We start from the raw sequence: 20,022 nt of genomic DNA, 5'->3' as shown, positions 1-20,022 counted from the left end.
GGTGCTGGTGTCTGCCGGTAAGAATTATAGGATCATACGTCTAAACCAAGACCCTATAAAAAAACAAATGACCCATACATTGCTATACAGTTCCCTCATTCTTCCCTGAGCCTCGTCTGACGTTTTCCCTTTCGCCTTCGTTTTGGTTTCAGATCGCTCCGGCATCGTGGAGGTGGAGGCGGTGGAGCAGCTGCAGGAGAACCTGATCAAGGCGCTGCGCTCTCTGATCGTGCGCCGTCGCCCAGACGACAGCACCCTGTTCCCCAAGCTGCTGCTGCGCCTGCCCGACCTGCGCACGCTCAACAACCAGCACTCCGACAAGCTGCTGGCGTTCCGCATCGACCCGTGAACCTGCACGTTCCCGGGAGGAGGTGCCAGCCCATATAGCCTTGGACTGGACCTGCAGGACGACCACAGCGGACGTCGTCACCAGGGGGCGGGGGCCCCGTCCGGCGTCCGGCCTCTCTCCCTGTCCCGGGTCACTCAAAAGCCCTCGCCGGTCGGTCGGTGGCTGGTCAGTCACCGACCGGCCTCTGTGTGACAAGACAGTGTGTTCAGGGAGATGATGATGACGGTTCCGAGATCGAAGGGACACAAAAACGCCAGAAACGCCCATCAGAGGGTTGTACCGCACGGCAACGTGCAGCCAGCCAGCCCCCCCCCCCCCCCCCCCCCCCCCTTCCCTGCGTGCCCGTAGACAGGCTACCTGTCCCGGGCTGATAAACTGATGGAAGGTTCTCGGGGCAAAAGACACAAAACAACACACTCACTGCTTCCAGTATTTACTTGACTCTTGTTTGAGAAGTCCCCGTGGTTCTCTCTCTCCTCTGTACTGTGTTCCTCCTGAGGTGACATCCCACGAAACCACGCAGACTGGTCTGCCCGCCCCGCTGATCGCCGCCCGGTGACGCCGACTGACCATCCTGAAAAAAGAAAGAGAGCGTAGTGTTTCTTCCTCCTCTCTCATTCCTCACTCTGCTTTGTTCTTCAGCGTCACTGCGTCAGTCACAGTCACTCGGTTCCCGAGCAGGGCCGACGGAAGCTTCTAGTGATGGGGCCACGGCAAAAAAAAAGGGAATTGACAATGAGTTATGCCGATTCACCCCGCAATGACATTCTCGCTATATATACAGTAAAAACACACGTTATGTTCATGCTATAAGAATTTAAACACACACATTTCAGGCATCAAGAAAACCTCGCATATTTGTCTATTATACTGTACATAGAGCGGTAGAAATGTCTAACACCGTTGAGAACAATGGTTTATGTGTATATGCACTGTTGAAATTACTGAAGCTATATATTTTCCAAACAGGTTATGTTTGGGAAATCTTTATGAAAAACTCCCCCCCATTTGGGATTATTGAGAAATGTATACCCATTGTTCTTTTTTTTTTTTTTACAAACGGAAAAGTATGATGCATTGTTATTTGTATACAGTAATCAGGGAGAAATTATTGGTCATTTTAGACCATGGGTTCTATCATGGGCTAAATGAGAACTGTGTTCAGTTGTACATAATGTGTATATTATCTTTTTTTCTTTTGGTTCTTATGCCATTATTTTTTAGCAGATTCTTGGATATCTATATGAAGCTGGCTTTTGATTATACTGAATGTATGCGTTGTCAACGTAATTGACGATGCATAGTATGCTATAATTATTGCAACAACAACAACAACACACAAGCAGCGGCAGCATTCGAACCAGTGCTCCCCGAGTATACACTTTTTTTTGTTGAAAATATGTTATATAAACAACAAATGTATTATTGTTAATGAATTGCATCACCTTGTGTATATTTTGTAAATGTTCTATTGTATACCATAGAGTACCATTATTAAATCCAGATTATATTGAAACTTTCTCTGTACATGTTGTGCGTCTCTTTTGTCACTTCCTGTCTTTAGTTTAAAGTATACTGGCAGCATTGCCCAGTCATTCTGTATACGTATAGAGCGGTAACCTAGCAACAGCAGCCACCAGCCAATCACATTCGAGGGCTTGAGAGAGCCATCTAGAAGTGGGGCGGTAATAAAGAAAATGTTCTTGATTTTGACAGCAAGTATGAATGTCATCTTAAATATACATTTTATAACATTGAGGGCTGCTCTCGGCCACAGCCATAAGGCCACACAGCCATAAGTTACATATCAGTGCTATATATATATATGTGTGTGTGTGTGTGTGTGTGTGTGTGTGTGTGTGTGTGTGTGTGTGTGTGTGTGTGTGTGTGTGTGTAATATAATAATACAAGTGACATATCAATTTACAATTCAGGCATTTAGCAGATGCTCTTAATCCAGAGCGAATTACAGTAAGCAAGAACAGAAACATGCGGTAATACATCAAATACATAAAAATAGTCATCATGAATCATATGTACGTACGCTAAGAACAGTGGAATATCTATATACTGTAATGAAACTATGCGAATACACTATAGAGTACTATGTCTACATAAAATGCTATTTAAAGGGATAGTTCAGATTTTTTGAATTTAAGATGTATGAAATACTTGCCATTAATATAGTGGTTAGAGTTCTGCTCTGGTTTTGGTGAAATATTAAGTATAGTTCCGGTCATTTTGTGGGGGGCACAGGGGGCCACGCATTAAAGTAAATTAATCCACAAAACTAATCATATCTTTGACCTAGTTCTAAAATATTAGTGCAACTTTCGTTCATTTCCTCTATCACACAGAACTATGTATTTTGTGTCCATATCACTACTCCCAAAAAAAATTGTTCCATGTGATAGAGGGGTCAAAGTTGCGCTAATATTTTAGAAATAGGTCAACAATACAAATGACGTTAGTTTTGTGGATGAATGTACTTTTAATGCGTGTCGCCAGTGCCCCCCACAAAATGACCGGAACTATACTTAATATTGACCAAAACCAGAGCAGAACTCTCACCACGGAACTCGGGCAGTCAATTAATACAGTTGCAACCACTATATTAATGGCAAGTATTTCATACAGCTTAAGTTAAAAAAAAAATCTGAACTACCCCTTTAAGTTACATAAATTGCATGCGCATGTTGGTCGTCGGGGGTATTGCAAGCTATGGCGATATCAGTGCACAGATGAGCATGGGATGAATTTGTTCAGATCTGTTTTTCTGCACGTGGTAGCAGCAAAAGACACGCCATCAGTTAATGCAGGGAGTTTTGTCAATTTTAGAATTTGGGGAATTAAGCATGAATCCAGTATTCAGCTTAATTTGTAATTGACAACATCATCAATAACAATAATTAAAATAATAATAAATACTAATAGATTATTATACATCAATTCACAATAATAATAATAATAATACAAAGAAAATCTTGAGGGTATACGGTAGCTATTTGATGAACCGTTTTTAGTTGACATTATGTTTTAAAAGTGTGGTCATCACGTCAGAATGAATTGCTCCCATATTCATTGGGTTGTAACTATCTCGCAACAGCCTTTGCATTTTAATGGGGTCACCAGGGAGGGGAAAAGATTGGTATCAATGACCTTGGCTCTATAGAGGACAACCTTGGCCGACTTATTGAATTACTCAACATCACCTGACGGCCAGCCCAGTTTCCAATGTGACTTGCATAGCTCCAGTGACGTAACTAAAAGTAGGCTACATTTACTCACATAAAAAGTAAATACTTTACTGGAGTATAGCCTACTTCCAATTTTCTATTCTTTTACTTCTACTCCACTACATCTCAAAGTCAAAGGCACATAGAAGTGCATATTTGTACCTCTTTAAATGGTCTGGATGAATTATATAAAGTAGCCAACGTTTCTGGTTTCATGGCAGCTTTTGTATTGACTTCTGCTTTAGTTTGAAATGTACCCATTCTACACTGAATAATATTTTCAATATAGTCAATCAGTCAATCAATCAATCAATAAATCAATCAATCAATCAAATATTGTACTTTTAGTCCACTGTAATAATTTGAAAACGTTAGTTAGCCTACTTTGGAGATTTACGAAACAATTTGAGACAATCTAGAGCTGTTGTACAACGAGTTGATTTGCAACACGTGTTGTGACTGAGCTTATGTAGTTCTGCTATCGAGTGAAACGTGGTTCTCCTCTGAACTCGGCAATGCTGTCATTTATTGTGCCATGATGCCATCTAGTGGTCAGAAATATTAATGGCTTTTCCAACAACGTCTTCAATGAATAAATTACATTTTAGCCGACATTTTGTCTCTGAATGTATTGTCTCAATCTGGAATATGACTCATTATCAGAAGAACAAAAGCAAACTGAAAAAATATATAAAATAAAACTGAACACAACACAAACTGGGGCCATTAGCCTACCGTATGAAGTTACAAATTGCCACTTTAACCATTGATTGATTGATTGAAATATTTATTAACAGTTTAACAGTACATTTCAAGCAAAAACTCAATACAAAGACTGTTAACTGTGAGTGGACGACCCAATTAAGCATTACACTTGTTTACAACAGGGTCCAAAAAGTTCCAGCATGTGTCTCCACATTAAGCTCAATAATAAAAAGTGTGAATGGAGTTTCTAGGTGAAAGTGATTTTTGATGTGCCAATGTCTGCCATTGAGCCCCATTGTAAATTTGAAAGCACTATATTTCTAAAACTATGAAACATTTCAAATATTCCTTTTCAGGCAAACCACCGTAAGATGAACCTAAGTAGGCTAGAATGGGGTTGCTAGGTGTAAGTATGTAGGATTAGTAGCATGCCAAAGTTTGTGCTATTGCCATAGAGAATGCATAATGTTTCTCATCCTCCGCAACACCCATTCTCAAAAAAAATGAAAAAATGAAAAAAACGATGGGTTATAGCCCATGTTTTTTGAAATTTTGGGAAAAAAAAGTTAGCCTCGTTTCTCATCATTTTGGACCATGGGCTATAGCCCATATCGTACGGCATACTATAGCACGCCGTTTTTCATCATTTTTGAGGATTTGAAAAAAATGAAAAAATGAAAAAAACGATGGGTTATAGCCCACGTTTTTTGAAATTTTGAAAAAAAAAAAGTTATCCTCGTTTCTCATCAATTTGGACCATGGGCTATAGCCCAGGGATACTCAAATAGATTTACCTGTGGGCCACATTACAAAAATGGCAAGGGGCCAGGGGCCAGTAGATAAAATTACGACATTAATGATACTTGATAACTTCTCTCTTTCAATTGCTTTATTTTCGCAAAATGTATCAAAGTACAATGTGCATGCACACAATATGTAAATAAATAAATGTGTTACATTTTCTTGCATAAACACAAAGAGCTGTTTCCATAACTGCACAAATTATTGCACATAACATGAGTAGCTGTTATAATAACATAATAACATAACATGAGTAGCTCTTTGCCTGCCTGCCTGCCTGCCTGCCTGTCTGTCTGTCCATGAGTAGTTATTTGTCTGTCAATGAGTAGCTGTCTTACTGTCTGCCTGTCTATGAGTAGCTGTCTGCCTGCCTGTCCATGAGTAGCTGTCTGTCTGCCTGCCTGCCTGTCCAATTGTCCATGAGTAGCTGTCTGTCTGCCTGTCTGAGTAGCTGTCTGCCTGCCTGCCTAATTGTCCATGAGTAGCTGTCTGTCTGCCTGTCTATGAGTAGCTGTCTGCCTGCCTGCCTAATTGTCCATGAGTAGCTGTCTGTCTGCCTGTCTATGAGTAGCTGTCTGCCTTCCTGCCTGTCCAATTGTCCATGAGTAGCTGTCTGTCTGTCTATGAGTAGCTAAAATGCAAAAATGATGAAAAATGAGGATAACATTTTTTTCAAAAATTCAAAAAACGATGGGCTATAACCCATGTTTTTTGAAATTTTGAATTTTCTTCAAATCCTCAAAAATGATGAAAAACGGCGTGCTATAGTATGCCGTACGGTAGGGGCTATAGCCCATGTTCAAAAATGATGAAAAATGAGGATAACATTTTTTTCAAAAATTCAAAAAACGATGGGCTATAACCCATGTTTTTTGAAATTTTGAATTTTCTTCAAATCCTCAAAAATGATGAAAAACGGCGTGCTATAGTATGCCGTACGGTAGGGGCTATAGCCCATGTTCAAAATGAAAAATGAGGATAACATTTTTTTCAAAAATTCAAAAAACGATGGGCTATAACCCATGTTTTTTGAAATTTTGAATTTTCTTCAAATCCTCAAAAATGATGAAAAACGGCGTGCTATAGTATGCCGTACGGTAGGGGCTATAGCCCATGTTCAAAAATGATGAAAAATGAGGATAACATTTTTTTCAAAAATTCAAAAAACGATGGGCTATAACCCATGTTTTTTGAAATTTTGAATTTTCTTCAAATCCTCAAAAATGATGAAAAACGGCGTGCTATAGTATGCCGTACGGTAGGGGCTATAGCCCATGTTCAAAAATGATGAAAAATGAGGATAACATTTTTTTCAAAAATTCAAAAAACGATGGGCTATAACCCATGTTTTTTGAAATTTTGAATTTTCTTCAAATCCTCAAAAATGATGAAAAACGGCGTGCTATAGTATGCCGTACGGTAGGGGCTATAGCCCATGTTCAAAAATGATGAAAAATGAGGATAACATTTTTTTCAAAAATTCAAAAAACGATGGGCTATAACCCATGTTTTTTGAAATTTTGAATTTTCTTCAAATCCTCAAAAATGATGAAAAACGGCGTGCTATAGTATGCCGTACGGTAGGGGCTATAGCCCATGTTCAAAAATGATGAAAAATGAGGATAACATTTTTTTCAAAAATTCAAAAAACGATGGGCTATAACCCATGTTTTTTGAAATTTTGAATTTTCTTCAAATCCTCAAAAATGATGAAAAACGGCGTGCTATAGTATGCCGTACGGTAGGGGCTATAGCCCATGTTCAAAAATGATGAAAAATGAGGATAACATTTTTTTCAAAAATTCAAAAAACGATGGGCTATAACCCATGTTTTTTGAAATTTTGAATTTTCTTCAAATCCTCAAAAATGATGAAAAACGGCGTGCTATAGTATGCCGTACGGTAGGGGCTATAGCCCATGTTCAAAAATGATGAAAAATGAGGATAACATTTTTTTCAAAAATTCAAAAAACGATGGGCTATAACCCATGTTTTTTGAAATTTTGAATTTTCTTCAAATCCTCAAAAATGATGAAAAACGGCGTGCTATAGTATGCCGTACGGTAGGGGCTATAGCCCATGTTCAAAAATGATGAAAAATGAGGATAACATTTTTTTCAAAAATTCAAAAAACGATGGGCTATAACCCATGTTTTTTGAAATTTTGAATTTTCTTCAAATCCTCAAAAATGATGAAAAACGGCGTGCTATAGTATGCCGTACGGTAGGAGCTATATCCCATGTTCAAAAATGATGAAAAATGAGGATAACATTTTTTTCAAAAATTCAAAAAACGATGGGCTATAACCCATGTTTTTTGAAATTTTGAATTTTTTTCAAATCCTTAAAAATGATGAAAAATGGCGTGCTATAGTATGCCGTACGGTAGGGGCTATAGCCCATGTTCAAAAATGATGAAAAATGAGGATAACTTTTTTTTCAAAAATTCAAAAAACGATGGGCTATAACCCATGTTTTTTGAAATTTTGAATTTTCTTCAAATCCTCAAAAATGATGAAAAACGGCGTGCTATAGTATGCCTTACGGTAGGGGCTATAGCCCATGTTCAAAAATGATGAAAAATGAGGATAACATTTTTTTCAAAAATTCAAAAAACGATGGGCTATAACCCATGTTTTTTGAAATTTTGAATTTTCTTCAAATCCTCAAAAATGATGAAAAACGGCGTGCTATAGTATGCCGTACGGTAGGGGCTATAGCCCATGTTCAAAAATGATGAAAAATGAGGATAACATTTTTTTCAAAAATTCAAAAAACGATGGGCTATAAGTCTATAACCCATGTTTTTTGAAATTTTGAATTTTCTTCAAATCCTCAAAAATGATGAAAAACGGCGTGCTATAGTATGCCGTACGGTAGGGGCTATAGCCCATGTTCAAAAATGATGAAAAATGAGGATAACATTTTTTTCAAAAATTCAAAAAACGATGGGCTATAACCCATGTTTTTTGAAATTTTGAATTTTCTTCAAATCCTCAAAAATGATGAAAAACGGCGTGCTATAGTATGCCGTACGGTAGGAGCTATAGCCCATGTTCAAAAATGATGAAAAATGAGGATAACATTTTTTTCAAAAATTCAAAAAACGATGGGCTATAACCCATGTTTTTTGAAATTTTGAATTTTCTTCAAATCCTCAAAAATGATGAAAAACGGCGTGCTATAGTATGCCGTACGGTAGGGGCTATAGCCCATGTTAAAAAATTATGAAAAATGAGGATAACATTTTTTTCAAAAATTCAAAAAACGATGGGCTATAACCCATGTTTTTTGAAATTTTGAATTTTTTTCAAATCCTTAAAAATGATGAAAAATGGCGTGCTATAGTATGCCGTACGGTAGGGGCTATAGCCCATGTTCAAAAATGATGAAAAATGAGGATAACATTTTTTTCAAAAATTCAAAAAACGATGGGCTATAACCCATGTTTTTTGAAATTTTGAATTTTCTTCAAATCCTCAAAAATGATGAAAAACGGCGTGCTATAGTATGCCGTACGGTAGGGGCTATAGCCCATGTTCAAAAATGATGAAAAATGAGGATAACATTTTTTTCAAAAATTCAAAAAACGATGGGCTATAACCCATGTTTTTTGAAATTTTGAATTTTCTTCAAATCCTCAAAAATGATGAAAAACGGCGTGCTATAGTATGCCGTACGGTAGGGGCTATAGCCCATGTTCAAAAATTATGAAAAATGAGGATAACATTTTTTTCAAAAATTCAAAAAACGATGGGCTATAACCCATGTTTTTTGAAATTTTGAATTTTTTTCAAATCCTTAAAAATGATGAAAAATGGCGTGCTATAGTATGCCGTACGGTAGGGGCTATAGCCCATGTTCAAAAATGATGAAAAATGAGGATAACTTTTTTTTCAAAAATTCAAAAAACGATGGGCTATAACCCATGTTTTTTGAAATTTTGAATTTTCTTCAAATCCTCAAAAATGATGAAAAACGGCGTGCTATAGTATGCCGTACGGTAGGGGCTATAGCCCATGTTCAAAAATGATGAAAAATGAGGATAACATTTTTTTCAAAAATTCAAAAAACGATGGGCTATAACCCATGTTTTTTGAAATTTTGAATTTTCTTCAAATCCTCAAAAATGATGAAAAACGGCGTGCTATAGTATGCCGTACGGTAGGGGCTATAGCCCATGTTCAAAAATGATGAAAAATGAGGATAACATTTTTTTCAAAAATTCAAAAAACGATGGGCTATAACCCATGTTTTTTGAAATTTTGAATTTTCTTCAAATCCTCAAAAATGATGAAAAACGGCGTGCTATAGTATGCCGTACGGTAGGGGCTATAGCCCATGTTCAAAAATGATGAAAAATGAGGATAACATTTTTTTCAAAAATTCAAAAAACGATGGGCTATAACCCATGTTTTTTGAAATTTTGAATTTTCTTCAAATCCTCAAAAATGATGAAAAACGGCGTGCTATAGTATGCCGTACGGTAGGAGCTATAGCCCATGTTCAAAAATGATGAAAAATGAGGATAACATTTTTTTCAAAAATTCAAAAAACGATGGGCTATAACCCATGTTTTTTGAAATTTTGAATTTTCTTCAAATCCTCAAAAATGATGAAAAACGGCGTGCTATAGTATGCCGTACGGTAGGGGCTATAGCCCATGTTCAAAAATTATGAAAAATGAGGATAACATTTTTTTCAAAAATTCAAAAAACGATGGGCTATAACCCATGTTTTTTGAAATTTTGAATTTTTTTCAAATCCTTAAAAATGATGAAAAATGGCGTGCTATAGTATGCCGTACGGTAGGGGCTATAGCCCATGTTCAAAAATGATGAAAAATGAGGATAACTTTTTTTTCAAAAATTCAAAAAACGATGGGCTATAACCCATGTTTTTTGAAATTTTGAATTTTCTTCAAATCCTCAAAAATGATGAAAAACGGCGTGCTATAGTATGCCGTACGGTAGGGGCTATAGCCCATGTTCAAAAATGATGAAAAATGAGGATAACATTTTTTTCAAAAATTCAAAAAACAATGGGCTATAACCCATGTTTTTTAAAATTTTGAAATTTCTTCAAATCCTCAAAAATGATGAAAAACGGCGTGCTGTAGTATGCCGTACGGTAGGGGCTATAGCCCATGTTCAAAAATGATGAAAAATGAGGATAACATTTTTTTCAAAAATTCAAAAAACGATGGGCTATAACCCATGTTTTTTGAAATTTTGAATTTTCTTCAAATCCTCAAAAATGATGAAAAACGGCGTGCTATAGTATGCCGTACGGTAGGGGCTATAGCCCATGTTCAAAAATGATGAAAAATGAGGATAATTTTTTTTTCAAAAATTCAAAAAACGATGGGCTATAACCCATGTTTTTTGAAATTTTGAATTTTCTTCAAATCCTCAAAAATGATGAAAAACGGCGTGCTATAGTATGCCGTACGGTAGGGGCTATAGCCCATGTTCAAAAATTATGAAAAATGAGGATAACATTTTTTTCAAAAATTCAAAAAACGATGGGCTATAACCCATGTTTTTTGAAATTTTGAATTTTCTTCAAATCCTCAAAAATGATGAAAAACGGCGTGCTATAGTATGCCGTACGGTAGGGGCTATAGCCCATGTTCAAAAATGATGAAAAATGAGGATAACATTTTTTTCAAAAATTCAAAAAACGATGGGCTATAACCCATGTTTTTTGAAATTTTGAATTTTCTTCAAATCCTCAAAAATGATGAAAAACGGCGTGCTATAGTATGGCATGAATTGAACAAAGGGCATTGTTCAATTCATCAAAATATTTAGAGACAAACAAATAGACACTTATATGTAGTTAAAGCAACAGAGTTAAGCAACAGAAACAAACAACAATGGATTCTACAGTGTAAAGACACCAATTTAATTATAAATGTCAATAAAGTTGAATATCTAATAATATCAATTTAAAATGTATTATCCAATACAAATTTCCTTACCATTTTTAATGTTTTAGTTTTGTATTGCTATTTTTATTTGCTAATTGTAGATTGACCTACTTTTTGTTTCTGGCATTCCGCTGCTTGTTATTTTTTATTTTATTTTCATGTGAAGTACTTTGAGTTGCATTTTATGTATGACATGTGCTATATAAATAAAGTTTAATATGTGAAGTACTTTAGTTGTCAAGGATGCAGACAGAGTTGAACCCAGGAGCAAAGTCACAACAAACTAGAGTATAATAATAAAGTATTTAATAAAGAATTACGAGATATCTTACACAGGGGAATGCAGGTAGGAATCAGGCATGAATCAGAATGACATCAAAGTCAACACATGAACAGGCAGGACATCTGTGACACAGGTTATGAACTGACAATGAGTGTTTGTACTGAGTCCAGTTTTATAGTGAGCAGGTTGATTGGAGAAGTGAGGTAGTTGACAGGTGTGTAAATGGAACTGGGTGTGCTGGAATGGGATATGGGAGGCCAGTGTGGAGACTGAGGGAGAGACAGAATGTGACAGAGTTGCATTTTATGTATGAAATGTGCTATATAAATAAAGTTTACACCACTGACTGTCCCTCCATATAAAATAAAGGCGAAAGTCACAAAAGAAAATTGATCAGTTACAATTCCAGACTATGAAGAATCATTTAATAAAGGAATACTTCCAGATTCAGTTAAAGATTAGCTACAATAATTGTGATATTAAAAGTTAAATGCTCGTCATATGACATAACAGAGAGGAATGGGCCGGACCCTTAGGACTAGTAGCATGCCATAGTTTGTGCTATTGCCATAGAGAATGCATTGGGCGTTTAAGTTAAATAACTCAGAAACTATAAAACATTTCAAAGTAAAAAAAGTTCCAGCATGTGTCTCCACAGTAAGCTGAATAATAAAAAGTGTGATTTTTTTTTTTTTTTCAAAGAATTGAGTGGGGCTTGAACTCACCATGTCCCGATCATGTGGCCAATGTTCTAACACGCTGAGCCACTGGTTCCAGACGATTCACACTGCATTTTGTTTGTTTTGTTCGCCTGAAATTGGTCTTGTTCATCTAGTTTTTCACCCAGTGAGATCAGCCTAAGAGTCATAGGATTTTCTGTACCTCATTTCAACTGCCGAAAGCCTGGATTGAACCAGATATCCAGTCTAATGCTCTACCAACTGCGCTATTTCGGCTTGTAAGTGTCACATCCAGAATATATTTTTCAATGTATTGTTAGTTCTTAAACAAATAAACAGTTTTCCCCCAGTGAGATCAGCCTGGGAGTCTTTCTGTACCTCATTTGCATCCTATCCGTAGGAATGAACAATCGACAGCAGGTGACAACAGAAACAGGACGGAAGACAATGAGGGCGGACACAAGTGTGGCCTACATGGGTCACATATAATTCGCCCAGCTGGTACCCACTTAAGGCCCAATCAGATCCCAGTTCAAACCCATATAGGCAAACACAGGTGGCGCACGCATGGTTCTGAAATAAAATGGCCCATTTGGATACCACCTAAGATCCAGTTAGAAACCCACGTAAGCCCATATGGGCTAACACGGGTGGGCCCTTTGTGAAAACTGGGTGCACGGCCCACTTGGAACCCATGTCAAAACCCAATTGGGCCCAGCACCAACATCAGCTAGTGTTGTGTGTTTTTTTTTCTTTGTTGATACACATCTTTGCTATTTTAAGTAGACCTGTGTTTTTTATTTATCATAAAAAAACATTTTTATCTATTATTTTGTTTTATTTCTGAGAAACTTTGGAGGAGGCTTGCGCGGTACTTCAAATACCAAGTATTCAACGGAATAGCATTGGCTCATCATGGACACGTCAACAGACTTCGATCATGTCAACATGTCAACAACTGTCAAGAAAGAGGCACGTGTATGAAACTCGATGCCAGGATTGTGTCACGCACAATTCAATTCCCAGAGCTTAAAAGCAAAATAAATGGGTCAGAGAGCTGCTGAGAAGTCAGAATTCACCCGAAAAGGGAGCTAGAATCTCAACAAAGGGGAAGCGATCCCTGTTTTTCCCTGTGTATTTGTTACGTAAGCGTGGTGGAATTAAAGACATCTTTATCAGTGGTTGTTACAAATATATATATGTTTATCCACTTTTATAACGACTCAAGCTATGATAGACAGATTATCCATTTGATTTGTTTTTTTGCCTATTCATTGCACTTTAATATACGACCACAGTCAACACATTTAACTTCCTTCCCTTGTAGTAGTATAGGCTGACATCCACTTAAATGGTAAATGGTGCATTTATAATAGCACCTTTATCCAGGGCGCTTTACAGAGATTGTGCATTACATTCACCCATTCACACACACAGCGGAAACCATGCAATGCACCAACTAGCACATCGGGAGCAATTAGGGGTTCAGTGTCTTGCTCAAGGACACTTTGACAGTAACTCTGGGGGAGCCCGGGATCGAACTGGCAACCTTACGGTTACCATTCAGGCACTCTACCCCTGAGCCACCGCCGTCCCTACTTATGAGAAAACTGGTTGTAGAAGCCATCCTCACTGTATTCTTTGTATATCACTTGCATGGTGTAGTTGTTATTTAGCATCATCTGGTATTAGTTCCTATATTATTTTTGGTGCCTTGGGTGCCTTTGGGACAGCTAAACAGGCCAGTTAGCGGCCTATATAGATCTACTGAGAAGTCGGAATTCCTCAAAGATCTCGAGAAGAGGAAGTGATCCCTGTTGGTATTTGTGTTACATAAGTACAGTGGCATTAAAGACATGGAGGATCAGCTCAAAATTGTCACGTGCCGTTTGTGCACACTGACTGTCACGATAGAGGCACGTGTTGTGAAACACAAACCCAGGATGAGCTAACTCGTCGGGTTACCCCTTACAGGTATATACAATGACATGGGCTCTAGCTAAAATGGGTCAGTTACTGGAAGTCAGAATTCTCAGAAAAGGGCAGTTAGAATTTCAAGGGGAAAGTGAACGATCCCTGTAATAATATCCACCCTTCACAACACGTAGGCCCTATTCGTCCCAAGGGTGGTCCTGGTCAGGTCAGGGTGGTGGTCCCTGGTTCACATTCACAATCACGGTCGAAACCCCCTAACTCTTCCTGAGAGTGTAACGTTTAACCAACGAGTCCATTTGGTTTCATTTTACACTATCAAGAGTTAAAATATTGTTAAACATATACGCATTGTAATTGACAAGAAGTTATACACAATTAGAGAATGTAGAATAATTCTTATTTTTCTCAACGTTTGCCTGTTATCTCTCCTAATGGTACCAACATCAATACAGCATGGAATTGTGGACAGAATCTTATCCAACGACATCAAAATATTCTAGTTTTGTTTATTTTTAAATTATTTTTAAACATTATGTTTATTGATTTTCTTTACAGTACAAAGAAGTAATTTCAAAACAATTTACATATATTTCCCCCCCCCCGACATCCCCATGGCAGCACAAATACAAACAAAATCTTATCAGGAAATGTAATATTCTTAAGTTTTAGGTCTGAGAGGCTAAATGCCATCAAATGGTGATCCGTGGCGTGCAAATAAATGGAAATATGAAAAGGCGTTGAAAACCAAAGCACTTTGGTTTAGTCCACTCAAGCTTCCACCAGCAGGTGTTCATTTTAGACAATTATAAGCCACCAGCCATCATTGTCTTTATTAAGCCACATTTTCTTTATTTCACATTCACTGCAGAGTTGATGCGAAGAGGGTGTGCTGCGGCCGTCCATTGACCAGTAAGTGTTTGTTTTATGCAGAAAGTGGACATTTTCAGAATATAACCTTATTTCAACTACTGTGACATAAATCCTACAGGCGTAATCTGTTTCCACTGATAACAACACAACGCCGGGCGGTTCCGGCGAGCCACCCCGCGTCCGAAACAGTTGAGAAATGACAGAGTTACCATGTGGGGGTCCCCAGGGGGTCCCTCTACTGTACTGGGCTAGGGTGGGATGCAGCCCGGGGGGCCCTAGACTGAAAAATGCATTCCAATACAAGTGAGATTTGTTTAGTTATTGTATATTTTGTTGTATTATGGTTAAAACATTGAGAGCTTCTGCTCTGCTGTCTGCACTGTAGACAGTGCCTGCTGTGGGAAGCCTGATCCAGTCTAAAGCCCGCCATGCACAGCGACTACTCTGTTTGTCTGTCTGTCTGTCTGTTGGGGGCTGGGTGACACAAGGAAGTGACACATGCACTGACAGTGGGCAGAGAGAGACTATAGCCTAGACTGAGACAGACGGAGCAGCCTCTTTGTTAGTTTCGGCACCCTCCCAACCCAGTTTTTAGCCTGTATTAAGGTTCTCTTGGTTAAAAGGTCAATCCTGTTTCCTCCCTTTTATTTTCTAAGTTAGTGAGTCAGCTTGAGGGACCGTAAACGCTACAATACAATCAGGACTTTGCTGTTTGGATGTATGGGCGTCAAGACTAGAAAGTAGTTTTTCTTTTGCCACTGAGTAGGCTTCCCCGCATAACTTCCAGGTATTATTGGTCCTGCTCATTAAACAGCTACTTGTAAACAAAGACGTATACAATTTGACACAAATGTTGATTTGAATGATTTTATTGCCTTCCACAGCGAGGGAGACCAAAAGGTAGAACAGAATCCCTCGATTTAACCAATTAGAATCAAGAATTCAACAAAGCCAAGCTAGTAGCCTAATATAGTCCAACATGAAGATTGTTGTGTGATGTCATTGTCACTGTCGGACGCAAACCTATCTCCATATTTAAGCTTTTATTTTATTTTTATAAATCAATGCTATTAAACACCCTTTATGTCTGTGTATGTTTTACAATTTGGTGCTGTCGGGCAGAAGAAACCAACTATCTCAATATTTAAAAATATATATAAATAAATCAGTGCTGTTGAACAGCCTTTACATTAAAAAGTGTTTCGGACTACACCACCTAACTCCATTGGATCCTACCACTGTTAAGCACTATACTGTATCATATCTACAATAATAGATCTATAAAGGTTGAAAACAACATTATTGTAAAACTGTACCTGTGTACTGTTGCAACATGATGCATGTAGATCTGCTGATTTGGGGACATTTTTAGGAATGTCCAGGGACATCGAGATGAAAGTTTGTAAGTAATACTGAGATGCCAGTGTGCCCAAGGCAAATTTCTATTAAGCACTGGGTCGCTTTCTTTCCCCCATTCTGAATTCCCATAGACTTTTCTTATACCGTGTCAAATAAGAACTGTGTTCCAAAAACAAACAAATGTTTGTTTTTCCATTCGGGGATGGTTTAAGAGACATATCGGACAAGGTTCTTCTGTCTCTCCTGCAGCTGTAGCTCCTCTGGCCACCGCGGCTGTTCCGGCACTCTGCTCGTCGCTGTGGCTCGCGTGTCCGACCATGGTCTTGTTGCGGTCTTTGAACATGAGCTTACCCAGCTCACGATCCAGGGTATCAAATATAGGGCCCAGCTTGGTCTGTGGTAACCCGAGGGAGCCGTGATCGTGTTGATACTGCTCACGAATATGCTTCTCCATCTCTTTACTAAGTGTCTTCTTCAGCTGATCCAACACTGTCCCCACAGTCCCCACATATGACGATGGATGGACACTCACCTTTGTCCAGTCCTTGATGGGTACAGGGATGTTGATGGGTTTAAAGTTCTGGAGAAGTTGGATGTGGTCTTCAGTGTGTGAGAGCTGTTTCAGCTCAGAGCTTCTTTTCTCTAACCGAGTGATTTCCTGTTGCAGCTCTTTGATGAAGCCTTCAGCCTGTTTCTCTGTTGTTTTCTGCTTATGTACGATCACGTTGCTGAGCTCAACCTGGCTTCTCTGAATACAGCTGATCAGAGCAGTGAAGACCTTCACACCGTCTGCTATCTCTCTGTCTGCAGCTTTCTTTCTGAGCACTACTGAGTGTTCGACTTCATGAATCTTCACTTGTCTCTCCCGGATCATCTGCCGAACTTCAGCCTCTGTCTTTCCCAGCTCAGCCTTCTTCCCGTCATATGCCTCTTTCAGAGATACGAGTTGATGTGACTTGTGATCTGCCTGGGTGCAGAACTGACAAACACACACAAGGTCAGTCTTACAGAACAGCTCCAGAGGTCTATCATGTTTCTGACACATAATGTCTGCCAGGTTCTTCACAGGGTCGATTAGTTTGTGTCGTTTAAACGCTGTGGCTCTCAGATGAGGCTCCAGGTGAGTCTCGCAGAAGGAGGCCAGACACACCAGGCAGGACTTCATGGCCTTCAGCTTTGGCTCAGTACAGAAATCACAGGACACTTCATCTGGTTTAGCAGGTTCTGGGTTGGTGCTGGATTGTTTTGAACTCCTGAACTGATCAACCATCTCAGAGAGGACTTTATTAACAGAGAATTCTGGTCTATTACAGAAGGTTTTGTTACATAGTGGACAATGACACAAATCACTAGTGTCCCAGTAATGTGTGATGCAGGTGTTGCAGTAGTTGTGTCCACATGGAGTGCTGATTGGATCAGTGAACACATCCAGACAGATAGAACACAGGAAGTTCTCATCAGACAGCAGACTGCTGGCAGACGCCATTTCTACACACTGGGAATTAAAACAAAAGTTACGTTTTTGAATTTTACGTGTCATAATTTAAAATATAAACCTTGATTCATACAATAGTTTTTAATATGCAATACATTTTGACAAAAATACGTCATTCTGATAAATAGAAATGTATCATGGACTTAAAAATGTTGATGTTCTGTGTTGAATACTAACAATTATACCAAACTCACGTTTCTGTTTATGAGAAAATCCTTTTGAACTGCAGCTGTTAGGTTGCTGTGGCGGGTCACACTTTGGTGAAGTTAACCCTTTGCTGGTCTTCCTTGCTGTGGAACAGGTTGAAAAGTGTATAATAAAAGTATGAATTAGCTCCAAATATAAGTTTCTAATTATTTTCAATCTACATAATGTGATGTTCAGCAACCACATTTTTGATCAAAGTCCATCTGCTTTATAACACTTAAAATAGGCTATCCTGTCCTGTGTGTAGCCTATGTGTGTGTGTGTGTGTGTGTGTGTGTGTGTGTGTGTGTGTGTGTGTGTGTGTGTGTGTGTGTATATTAATGATGAAGCTGGAATTTTCACCAGATACATATATATATTTTGCTTTATGTAATACTGAAGTTACAGTGAATAAATGTTATTTTTTAAGTCAACGTTTGGACATCAGTCTTTATTTTTTATCACACGTCTAGACTTTTTCCTCGGCATCGGGCAACTATAGTAGGCTATAGTAGCCCAAAGTAGGCTATAGGCTAATAGGAATTTGACGCAGTAACGCTACACAGACATTTAAACTGTCAACCGAATTCAGTTATTCCAAAATGTGCTATCATTGTTAAGAAGAATCATGTCAAATCTCTATGCATGCTATTTCTAGTGCACACACACACGCATGCACACTATACCGTACGCACACGCGCATGCATTCTTTTTTAAAGTTTGTACTTTTATTTGAGTACATTTTTAATTTCGGACTTTTACTTTAGTAATTTAGAATAGAGTACCGGTATTCTAAATTGCATTATTGATAGGCTACTTATACTTTTGCAGACAAGCCACTCTGGCCGTGGTGTTTCAGGGTTAGCCATGCATGCAGTCTCAGGAAGATCCCTTGTGATTTTAAACACATTATAATAACATTTCAATCTACAGTTTCGTCTATAGTCTGAAAACATTATAGTCTACTTGATTATTTAGATGAATATTGTTGTAATTAAATGTAGAAGACTCACTCACTGTTTCGGTCTGTGGCGTTCCAACAACTTCCAGATAAATGAAAGTGAAAGCATCAGACACAGTATTCTGACCATTATTCTGACTGACTGGTGACGATTCACTTTGGTGTTTGCATATCCGTCCTAGAGCGGATACGGATTAGTGGGCTGTGCCCAATGAAAAAAAATGCTTATGAACTTCCTTCCTGACTTTGATTGATTGATTTATTAACTGTTTGCAGAATTCCAGTACATTTCAAGTACAACTCAATACAAAAACTGTTAACAGTGAGTGGACTATAAAAGGCTGGTAAATGAGGCAGATACAGGATATGTGGGCACTGGGCACTATGACATCTGGGCATGCACCCAATGTAAAATTGGCTACTTTGTCCAAAATGTTAAATTTTTAATGTGTAAGTAATATAATGTATACACGATGTGAACAGAACATCATCATTATCAGGCTTAAATGTATCCTTCAAGTTCCTGTATATGAATGAAAGAAACCTGAATGTACAGGTTTTGTAGCGATTGTAGAACTATTAAACTATTGTCGAATGTTTATAATGGTTTTAATGTCCAATCGTGTTTATTTTACTTTAAAACATGCATTTTGAAACACTGAGATGCCCACTCTTCCTTGGTGCCCTGCCCACCTATCCTGTTCACCCTTACCTCACTCTCATTTGAAGAGACCAGATATGTGCTTATGTCCTCAACCTTTCCTCTACTTTGCAAATTAAACTTAAATGCCTTGTTGCTTCACTATACTGTATATTTGAAATACAGTAGACCTCTATGATCTATTGTACAGAAATCCAAATTTGAGTTCTGTACGTATGCTGGTAGAAATAGGATATGCTTAAATGTATTACATGCAGTATTTCCTGGAAAGAATATAGAGCCTCTAGTACAGAGATATATTTGAGATTTCTCAAGAAATGTAACTAATTAAAAAACTAAAGAGGACCTCTGAATAACAGAGGGACAGTGACAGTAACCATCTCAGACTGGCATGCATGCTTGTAGGCCTACAAAGACAAATTGGACACAAACATATTGATTCGAAAATAATTGTATTGCCTTCCACAGCAAGGTAGACAAGAGGAAGAACAGAATCTCTCGATTAACCACAAAGCCAAGTAGGCCTAATAGTCCAACATAATGAAACTTGTAGCGATGTCATTTTAGTC

At 38.2% G+C, this 20,022-nt stretch overlaps 1 protein-coding gene and 1 pseudogene across 2 annotated transcripts in view; one reads left to right on the top strand and one right to left on the bottom strand.

Annotated features, from left to right (window-relative positions):
• The window catches only part of LOC308334407 (nuclear receptor subfamily 1 group D member 2-like), a 14,701-nt pseudogene extending 12,831 nt beyond the window's left edge, over window positions 1-1,870 (top strand). The window contains exons 9-10 of the transcript XR_013966196.1: window positions 1-17; window positions 153-1,870. The exon at window positions 1-17 is cut by the window's left edge and continues 558 nt beyond it. The product of XR_013966196.1 is annotated as a nuclear receptor subfamily 1 group D member 2-like (transcript). The remainder of the gene's footprint in view (window positions 18-152) is intronic.
• LOC308334399 (E3 ubiquitin-protein ligase TRIM47-like) lies at window positions 971-17,922 on the bottom strand (the record flags this gene model as incomplete). The annotated part of the gene is made up of 4 exons (XM_080791124.1): window positions 17,840-17,922; window positions 16,376-17,645; window positions 1,926-2,020; window positions 971-1,045 (listed from the first exon to the last, which is right to left on the bottom strand). The coding sequence occupies exons 2-4, from the start codon at window positions 17,634-17,636 to the stop codon at window positions 971-973; spliced, it is 1,431 nt and encodes a 476-aa protein (XP_080647250.1). The 5' UTR covers window positions 17,637-17,645; window positions 17,840-17,922.
• Between the last annotated feature and the right edge of the window lie 2,100 nt (window positions 17,923-20,022).

This window comes from Protomyctophum bolini (assembly GCF_963924005.1).
Source record: "Protomyctophum bolini genome assembly, chromosome: 2".
In the NCBI taxonomy this organism is placed as follows: domain Eukaryota; kingdom Metazoa; phylum Chordata; class Actinopteri; order Myctophiformes; family Myctophidae; genus Protomyctophum; species Protomyctophum bolini.
This window is presented reverse-complemented; position numbering and strand designations above follow the sequence as displayed.